Source organism: Capra hircus, chromosome 26 (genome assembly GCF_001704415.2).
Source record: "Capra hircus breed San Clemente chromosome 26, ASM170441v1, whole genome shotgun sequence".
NCBI lineage: Eukaryota > Metazoa > Chordata > Mammalia > Artiodactyla > Bovidae > Capra > Capra hircus.
Window position 1 is genome coordinate 41,046,985 of NC_030833.1, and position 10,671 is coordinate 41,057,655.

Sequence of the window (10,671 nt, forward strand, 5' to 3'; positions counted from 1 at the left end):
GATCAAGATAGTAAACTTGAGAGAGAAATACAGATTGTGGAATTCGTATAAGAAGAAACTGTATTAATAATGATTTCAAATGATAGGCAATGCATATTAGTAAAAAAAGAAATATATACTTAATAAACTGGGTAAAGCAAGGCTGAGCACCGTGCACAATGCAGCATCAAGTTTAGGGGAGAGTTGCATTGCAGTCAAGTCAGCAAGGGAAACAGAGCATTTTTATCCAGCAGGAGGCTATGTCGGTTTCATTTTTTAACGTTTTGTTCACATTCCCACATTTTGAAAACTAAGCTTGTGATATAACCAACCATAAACCTTGAATAATGTTGATTTGATATAAGCAAGACTTCGAACTATACTTGTTATATATCTATTAGCATTGACTGGAGCCAGGGAAAAATGGATTTTAATCTTTTCAGCCAGTTGTGGATTTATTGTAAATACTCCAAAAGCTGAAAGTAAGCAATAGACTAGTTTACTTGAATTCCATCTTGCTTCAAATTTCCATTGTTATTTGACTAGTTTACCTAAGATTACATAATAGAGCTGTTATCTTTTCATCAAACTGGTCTCTAGAGATTTTCTCTACAATTTACCCTGCACATCAACACCAGATTAATTTCTTGAAATTCAGTTCTATTTGACTTTTTTGCAATCACTCTGAGTACTTGCTGATTCCATCACTAACCTTCAGTGACCCTTAGTGTTTTATTTCATTATTAAAACATTTAGAAAATATAACCCATCCCTCCTATCAAAAGGCTGTTCCATCTGCTTCTGTCTCTACTGATATCCTTGAATCTGATTAAATGTACTGAGGGCCTAGAATCATCCTCTACTGTTTTGGCCTCTTTTCCAAAAAGGAGGCTGAGCCACCTGTCTTTCAAAAGACAATCAACATTCAAGGTCCAGTTTACCATTCTTTTTTTTTTTTTGTCCTCATAAAATCTTCCCTAATAACTGTGTTCAAAAGAAATGTTTTCTTCTATGGTCACATGATGCCTTTCAACGCCCCGGATGCCTTTGCCTTCACAGGTCCCTTCCTACACACATAGACACACACATACCTTTACACACACATGCACACGTAAATCTATGTAAAACTATATTTTGTGGCTGATATAAAGATGAATATAATCTGAAATGAATTGTATTTCTTTATTCTTCTAATTTTAAAAGAAATGAAACATTTTGAGGTGTCTCTAAAGTATCATGAACCCTAGGAGAGTGGCCTTTCATGCTTAATTGGCTATTTAACTCTCCTCTCTGCTAGCCTCCTTCCTATTCATCTGACTGACCATAAGCCTGCTGGAAATATCATCCCTTTTGTAGCAGTTTTCTAATAGTGGTGATTTGCAACCCCCAAGGGACATTTGGCAAAATCTGGACACATTTTTTGTTGTTGCAACTCCAAGTATGCAAAGAGGGTACTACTAGAATCTGGTGGCTAGAGACCAGAGCTACTAGCAAACACCGTATTGTGCACAGAACTGCGCACCCTCCACATCCCCTACAGCAAAATACCAGTAGTGATGAGGAAGACAAACTGCCTTCTTAGATCACAAGCTTGAGATTTCTTTAGCATACAATATACATTGCAAATGCCTGGCAACAAAGTATATTTCAAATAGTAGGTACACTGTACATTGAAACAATGAATTAATTAATTTTTACATATCAGTTGAAAAGTTTGGAAACATTTAGTCCTTATAGAGTTTCCAGTATGAAAATTAGTATGCCTCATACTACCCTAGAGGGATCCAGGCAAAGTGCAAACAAAGCTCATTGGGCAGCAGAATGTCACTGCTCAAAGCAGTCATACCAACCAAACTTCAGACTTCTAAAGAGTATCAACACATCAACTTTCTATTAAAAAGACACTATAAGGAAAAATAAAAAAATACACACACATGCCAAGTCCTCAGTCTTAGAAATTCTAGCTACAGAGAGTCTCAGGTGACTCTCTGCATATAAATCTTCTTTAATACATGTGGTATGATTAGAGAGATCACGTTAATCGGTTTTTATTCTCGAAAGACTATACATGTATACTCCATAATAAAACAAGTATCATTGGCATTTAAATGTGTTCCTTTTCAGATTGTCTGTATGTTCTAAATAATTATAGCTAATATGTATGATCTCTAAAATTCTTTATTTTTTAAAAAATGTTTTCTTTGTTAAATCTTTAAAACAAAAATTATACCATAATCAGTTTTTATATTTCTTACCATACCTATAGTTGTTCCCAGGGAATAGCCTACAGATAGTAAATTTGTTTTTGTCCTGTTTTCTTCACAACAAAATCAATGGTGGCTAGAAGATCACATTTTATCATTTCATCATAACTTCATGAAACAAAAATGCATGAAACCTGTTTTAATTTTGTAAAACTTAAAAAAATTACATTTTCCAATAAAATTTTAATTTTATATTGTAGTGTAGTTTATGAACAATACTATGTTAGTTTCAGGTATATAGCAAAATGATTCAGTTATACATATACATGTATCTGTTCTTTTTCAGATTCTTTTCCTGTTTAGCTATTATAGCATATTGAGCAGAATTCTCTGTGCTATTAGTAAATAAGAAACTTATCCTCTGTTTAATGGACTTTAGAAAGGTCATAAGACCTAACACTAATTCCACACACCTTGTTTGTTACCAGGGCTAACATGGTGGCTCAGATGGTAAAGAATCTGACTGCGGTGCATGGACACAGGAGCTCATGGGGTCGCAAAGAGTGATTGAGTGATTAACACTTTCACTTTCACATTTGTTACCTGCTAATATGTGACTTTTTAATACAGTTCTTGGGGTTCTCGTGGCAAGAATGTGTGTGTTGGTCACTCAGTCATGTCCAACCCTTTGCGACCCGTGGACGGTAGCCTGCCAGGCTCCTCTGTCCATGGGATTTTCCAGGCAAGAATACTGGAGTTGTTTGCCATTCCCTCCTCCAATGGACCATGTTTTAGTGGAGGACAGGGAAGTCTGGTCTGCTGCAGTTCATGGTGTCAAAGAGAGTCAGACATGACTTAGTGATTGAGCAACAACAACAATATGTTACCTAGAGCTTCCCAGGTGGCTCAGTGGAAAAGAATCTGCCTGCCAATGCAGGAGACGGTAGTTCAATCCTTGGGTCCAGAAGATCCCCTGGAGAAAGAAATTGTAACCCACTCCAGTATTCTTGCCTAGGAAATCCCACAGACAGAGGAGCCTGGTGGACTATATCCATGGGGTTGCAAAGAATGCGATGTGACTTGGTGACTAAACAAACAAGCGAGCAATATGCTGCTGCTGCTGCTGCTGCTGCTGCGTCGCTTCAGTCGTGTCCGACTCTGTGGACCCATAGACGCAGCCCACCACCGTCCCTGGATTCTCCAGCAAGAACACTGGAGTGGGTTGCCATTTCCTTCTCCAAGCATCAAAGTGAAAAGCGAAAGTGAAGTCGTTCAGTCATGTCCGACTCTTAGCGACCCCACAGACTGCAGCCCACCAGGCTCCTCTGTCCATGGGATTTTCCAGCCAAGAGTACTGGAGTGGAGTGCCATTGCCTTCTCCAAGCAATATGCTACCTGCTTCTAATCACCACTTCATTCCTAGTTCACAAAATTTCTTTGAGGTAAGTATACGACTACACACATTCTAGAGCTGAAGAAACAGAAAATGTGCCTGTGAGCATAGCCAATAAGTGATGGACTAAATTTCAGACTAGCTTTTGTTTTAGATCTTAAAATCTAAGATATTGCATTTTATGGTTTTCCCATAAGAGAAATACGAACAATATACTATTTAAAAATAGCAGACAAAAACCTCTGCTGGGGTATAGAAGTGAAAGTAGAAAATCAATTTTTTTTTTTTTTTGGCAATTGATGACAGCAGATGCTTTACATTATTCTACTTTTCCATTGCAAAAAGTAAGTAACCATGTACATTTTTTACTCTTGTCTTCTCCTCCCTCCTCCACTTTCCCCCCCTAAAAATAGCAGTATTGACACACAAAGTAAAATGTAGTGGATAGGTTGGTAACGTGATCAATATTGGATGGGCTTCCCTGGTGGATCAGATGGCAAAGAATCTGCCTGCAATGCAGGAGACCCGGGTTTGATCCCTGGGTTGGGAAGATCCTCTGGAGAAAAGAATGGCTAATTACTCCAGTATTCTTGCCTACAGAATTCCATGGACAGAGGAGCCTGGTGGGCTATACTGGAGTTGCAGAGTCAGACATGACTGGATGACTAACACTTTCATTTTCTTTCACTTTCAATTTGAGGGAAGAAGAGGAAATAATGTCTCTGACAAATTTTCATCTTAATTCTTAGCTCATTAACAACAATATAAAAAATCTAGGGCAGTTTTCTATATAAATCCTTAAAAATATTTTCAAGTTACATATTTTAAATGAAATACCTTCATTTCAGTTTTAGAAATTTATTTAAATATGATAATTTAAAAAGCACATTTTAAAGTCAAAATACAACAATACAGATTTTTTCCTTCCTTACCTGAAAGCCCAGAATTCTTTGGAATCTGCTTTCAGGTATAAGTGTTTCTGGGACCACCTACTTCCCTTGCTGTTCCCTATCCACACATCATACCCAGCCTCTGCCAGAAGGAAGCCCGGGCTACTGTTGGGAGGACTGGAAATCCAGATACTGCCAGTTACAAACAGACCATGCTGCAAGTACACAACTGGTTTTTGGACTGAAAAGAAGCAAAGAAAATGGTTTTAAACAACAAAGTCTATTGGAAAGTACAACACAGGTTTTCAAAGCACCAGCTATTGTTATGATTGTTTAGTTTGTATGGCAAAGAAATGAGTTAACAATTTATTAAGGTTATTTTATACTAATAATAGAAATGCTATTCTCTAATTCTCAGTGCAAAAGAATAGCCACTTCTATGGGGTCCTATGTCTTCTTTTTGCCAGACCTCCTTAAGTTAAATTTCATTAGTGAAAGTTTGTAATTTCTAGGATTTACAAGTTAACATTCTTTCTATGTGAAGAATTTACACTTCATGAAAAGTTGAAAGAAATATCCAGAAACAGGAATGTTTTGGGTCTTAAAAATTCATGTGCAGATTATTAAAGAAAAAAGTTTATTCTGAGCACTTGAGATTCCCTGGTGGCTCAACAGTAAATAATCTGCCTGCCATGCAGGAGACACAGGACATGTGGGGTCAATCCCTGGGTCAGGAAGATAACCCTGGAGAGGGCATGGCAACCCATTCCAGTATTCTTGCCTGGAGAATTCTGTGGACAGAATTCTGGGTGACCTACAGGTCCATGGGGTTGCAAAGAGTCAGACATGACTGAAGTGACTGAGCACCCACATTCTGAGAACTTGGGCAGAAAGTAGGACTGAACCAGATCTCTGCTGTTATACCAGCAAGAGCAATGCTAATACACACTTGGGTAAGTGAAGAATCCCAGAGAAAAAAAGTGGTTGAAAGTCCTGGTGCTTCTATCCAGGGACTCTGAATTTCCACCCAGTACACCAAATGAAATTTATTGGCCAGTGTGTGCTTCACCAGGTGGCGCTAGTGGTAAAGAAGCCCACCTGCCAATGAAAGGGACATAAGAGACACAGGTTCACTCTCTGGGTCAGGAAGAATCCCTGGAGGAGGGCATGGCAACCCACTCCAGTACTCTTCCCCGGAGAATCCCATGGACAGAGGAGCCTGGAGGGCTGCAGTCCTAGGATCACACAGATTTGGACATGACAGGAGTGACTTAGCACACACATACTTCATTTTCACATCATAGAGATCAATGTAAATTAAGTGTTAATAGACTGTCAACTTAATCTCAGAAATTCAAGGTTCATTTTTTACAAGTAACTTAATCTCATATTCTATGATTAGAATGACTGGAATGTATTTGACTTGGACTTAATGACTTTCACTTTTCCCCTCACTCCAATCCTATCTAAATGATTAGTATCATTCTTCCCATGAGGAATCTGGTTGAGCTGAAGGATGTAGCCATCTGCAGTGATAACTTCATACTCTTCACTTGGGTGACCCCAGTAGGAAATTATCTCACTCTGAATGGAGAAAAAACAAAACATTTAGCTTCACGAGTTCATTTGGCCATTTTTATGACCCTTAAAGTCAAACTTATGGGTTGATATAACATATGCTATGTAAGGAGAACTTTCAGATTTTACCATAAAAGAAATTTTAAAAGAATGCTTGAAAATAATAGTGCCAAATATTTTTTAAATTAATGATAAAAATAACTTACAATATCCATATTGGCTTCAGGGTTAATGGCTTTTTTTTCCTAGTAAAGAAAATGCATTTCCAAACATGTGGATAAAACACATAGCCATCACATTTTGAACCTATCAAGGAAAAATTTATTAGCATGATGCAGTGCATGTTTCATTGTAAAGTCATATTATTTACTGCCTTGCTATTTGCTTCACGGATATTCCATTTGTCACCTTATCTTCCGGTCCTGCTGTGCCTTACTGCCACATCTATCATACAGTTTTTACACTTCTATTACTCTCATTATTTCTTCTCATTGTGTACCTTATTCTGTTTCCCCAAAGACTGTTTCATATATTAACCGACTACTGAGGACTTTTTTACATAGCTACATTTTACTATCTGTTATGGGTTGAATTGTGTTTCCCCACCCCCAATGCCTCTCAAAAGACACTTGCTCAAGCTCTGACCCCTAATACCTTAGAATGTCACTGCATTTGGAAATAGGGTTATTACAGAAGAAATAATTTACATTAAGCTGAGCCAATACTCAGGGCCTTTTAAGACAATGGCCTTTTGAAGATAGAGCCACATCAGAGAGAATGCCATATGACAATACAGGCAGAGACTGAAGCTATTCAGCTGCCAGGCAAGGAGCAAAAGAGACTTCTGGCAAACCATCATAACCAAGAAGAGGTGATGAAGGATTTTCCAACAGATTTCAGAGGGAGCATGGCCCTTCAAACACCTTGATTTCAGACTTCCAAATTCCAGGAAGATAAGACAATAATTTTCTGTTATTTTAAGCCATGCATTTTGTGGTAGTTTGTTAAGGCAGACCTAGGAAACTGATACACCATCTTTCAAAAGAAGGAAAGAAAATTGCTACCTGGAATGATCTTTTTTTTTTTTTTAATTGTGAATAAAACAAAGCAGTCAGTGATTCAGGATCTGAGAACTTCCTTTAATCCTCTCAGAATGGCAGGTCAGATGTGACTTAAACATTGATAATACAGATAAATGTTTGTATTATTGTTTTCTACATCTGGATTCAAACATGGCCTATTGAATAGCTCTTTTGTTCACTCATTGTACTCCACATGATGAAAATGACTTAATCAGTGGCCACTGCTCATTTTCAAACTTTAAGTGCCCTGATGGTTCTCCATTCCTACTGCAAATATCTGCACCAACTCTTCCCTTCTTCCTAATGGATACTTTTCATCAGGGACGCCTGCACTCACATAATCCTGTTCCCACCTCCACCTGGGAAATGCTGCGTTGTGTACTGTTCACAACTCGGCAGTTTTTTCACTTTCAGGCTTATAGCTTCCCCTACTCTGTCATGAAACCCTCATATCCAAATGTGATTGTAATCAAGCTCATCATCAAAGGCTTCTGAGGACTTGTCTTAAGGGACTAAAAATTAGTTTATGCTGTTTAAACTAAACAGTGCAAGAACCTCAATTCAAAGACCCCAGGTTTTGAATAGAGGTAGCCTGAGAGAAGGCCAAAGGGAAGTTAACAGTTGGAGTTGAGATGTGGAGATCAAAAGAGGATGACATCCATAGGATACAAGACTGGTGACTGTGAGTGACCCAATCTGGTCAAGTCTCCAACACCAAAATCATTCCTTGAGTGTTATTGGAATTGCTAAAGTAAAATGAATTTTTCAGAATACCTCATATACATTGCTAATAAATACTGAATATATTTTCAAACACCTTCTGTCTTTTCATAGGAATTCTAATAGTGTGCCATTCTCCCCTTATTGATTTGAGAATGTCAGATTTCATTCCAAGTTAGAAATTAGGAGCTAGAGCCAGGGTCAAAGCAGGCTGCTCCTGTTATACATTCAGAGCACTGCTTAGTCTTTCCTTTTCCAAAATCCATGACCAAGACTCGAAAGAAGTTGACAAAGAGACAAGAAGTTTTCCTAAGAAAAATCTCTATGTAAAGTGTAATCAAGGACTTAATTTTTGTGACACAGACCAAATTCTTTCCCTTCTCCAGGAGATCTTTCAACCCAGGGATTGAACCCAGGTCTCCTGCATTGCAGGTGAACTCTTTACCAACTTAGCTATGAGGGAAGTCCTATGTAAAGTATAACCGAAGTTTTAATTTTTAATGGAGAATTATATTTTATCTAAGATATAAATAAATCTCACACATAAATATATTAATTTGGGGACTTCCTTGGTTGTCCAGTGGTTAGAATTTTGTGCTTCCACTGCAGAGGGCATGAGTTCAGTCCATGATTGGGGAGTCAGGATTGGTTGATATATGCTGAGTGGCATGGCCAGAAACAAAACAAAGTCCTAATTTTGAAGTATATAAGTAAACTTTATAATGCTGGAGAGTCACACTCACTATTACCAAAATGAATGCTTTCTGGAAGGCAAATGAAAAATTTAATTCTCGCTCTCTTTATATATATATATATAAGACATAAGATATACATCTCTCTCTCCACATTCTGTGGGGCTTCCCTGGTGGCTCAGAGGTTAAAGCATTTGCCTTCAATGCGGGAGATCCGGGTTCAATCCCTGGGTCGGGAAGATCCCCTAGAGAAGAAAATGGCAATCTACTCCAGTATTCTTCCCTGGAGAATCCCATGGACGGAGAAGTCCATGAGGTCGCAAAGAGTCAGACACGAGTGAGCGACTTCACCACCTTACCCATATTCTCTGAGTATTTCAGTCTGTAGCCATCATCAAGTCTTCTCCCACACTTGGGTAGGAGCACTATCACACATGAAGATGTGCATTTATCTTAAAACGTCAGTTTGACCCACTAACATAGTTTTCAAAACTTGGGGTGGAGGGAATTTTACAAATAATAAATGCTAGAGAGAGTGGAGAAAAAGGAACCATCTCACACTATCAGTGGGAATGAAAATTGATATGACCACTATGGAAGACAGTATGGAGACTCCGTAAAAAAGTAGAAATAAAACTACTCTATGACCCAAAGATGTTACTACTGGGCATATACCCTGAGAAAACCATAATTTAAAAAAGACCCATGGACCCAATGTTCCTTGCAGGACTATTTACAATAGCTAAGATATAGTAGCAACCTAGATGTCCATTGACAGATGAAATAATAAAGAAGCTGTGGTACATACATACAATGGAATATTCAGTTCAGTTCAGTTGCTCAGACATGTCTGACTTTTTGTGACCCCAAGAGTCACAGCACACCAGGCCTCCCTGTCCATCACCAACTCCCAGAGTTCATTCAGACTCATGTCCATCGAGTCAGTGATGCCATCCAGCCATCTCATCCTCGGTCGTCCCCTTCTCCTCCTGCCCTCAATACCTTCCAACATCAGAGTCTTTTCCAATGAGTCAGCTCTTCACATGAGATGGCCAAAGTACTGGAGTTTCAGTTTTAGCATTATTCCTTACAAAGAAATCCCAGGGCTGATCTCCTTCAGAATGGACTGGTTGGATCTCCTAACACTCCAAAGGACTCTCAAGAGTCTTCTCCAGCACCACAGTTCAAAAGCATCAATTCTTCGATGCTCAGCTTTCTTCACAGTCCAACTCTCACATCCATACATGACCACTGGAAAAACCATAGCCTTGACTAGACGGACCTTTTTTGGCAAAGTAATGTCTCTGCTTTTGAATATGATATCTAGGTTGGTCATAACTTTATTTCCAACGAGTAAGCGTCTTTTAATTTGATGGCTGCAATTACCATCTGCAGTGATTTTGGAGCCCAGAAAAATAAAGTCTGACACTGTTTCCACTGTTTCCCCATCTATTTGCCATGAAGTGATGGGACCAGATGTCATGATCTTCGTTTTCTGAATGTTGAGCTTTAAGCCAATTTTTTCACTCTCCACTTTCACTTTCATCAAGAGGCTTTTTAGTTCCTCTTCACTTTCAGCCATAAGGGCAGTGTCATCTGCATATCTGAGGTTATTGATATTTCTCCCGGCAATCTTGATTCCAGCTTGCGCCTCTTCCAGCCTAGCGTTTCTGATGATGTACTTTGCATATAAGTTAAATAAGCAGGGTGACAATATAGAGCCTTGACGTACTCCTTTTCCTATTTGGAACCAGTCTGTTGTTCCATGTCCAGTTCTAACTGTTACTTCCTGACCTGCATACAGATTTCTCAAGAGGCAGGTCAGGTGATCTGGTATTCCCATCTCTTTCAGAATTTTCCACAGTTTCTTGTGATCCACACAGTCAAAGACTTTGGCATAGTCAATAAAGCAGAAATAGATGTTTTTCTGGAACTCTCTTGCTTTTTCCATGAATCAGTGGATGTTGGCAATTTGATCTCTGGTTCCTCTGCCTTTTCTAAAACCAGCTTGAACATCAGGAAGTTCACGGTTCACGTATTGCTGAAACCTGGCTTGGAGAATTTTGAGCATTACTTTATTAGCGTGTGAGATGAGTGTAATTGTGCAGTAGTTTGAGTATTCTTTGACATTGC

General features: G+C 38.7%; 1 protein-coding gene across 1 annotated transcript; it reads right to left on the reverse strand.

Annotated features, from left to right (window-relative positions):
• Positions 268 to 6,259, reverse strand: LOC108634009 (gastric triacylglycerol lipase-like). Its single transcript, XM_018041125.1, is given in 7 exon segments — positions 268 to 455; positions 2,240 to 2,267; positions 2,270 to 2,351; positions 4,509 to 4,707; positions 5,334 to 5,340; positions 5,910 to 6,050; positions 6,251 to 6,259. Coding segments are annotated over 7 exon segments (654 nt in total).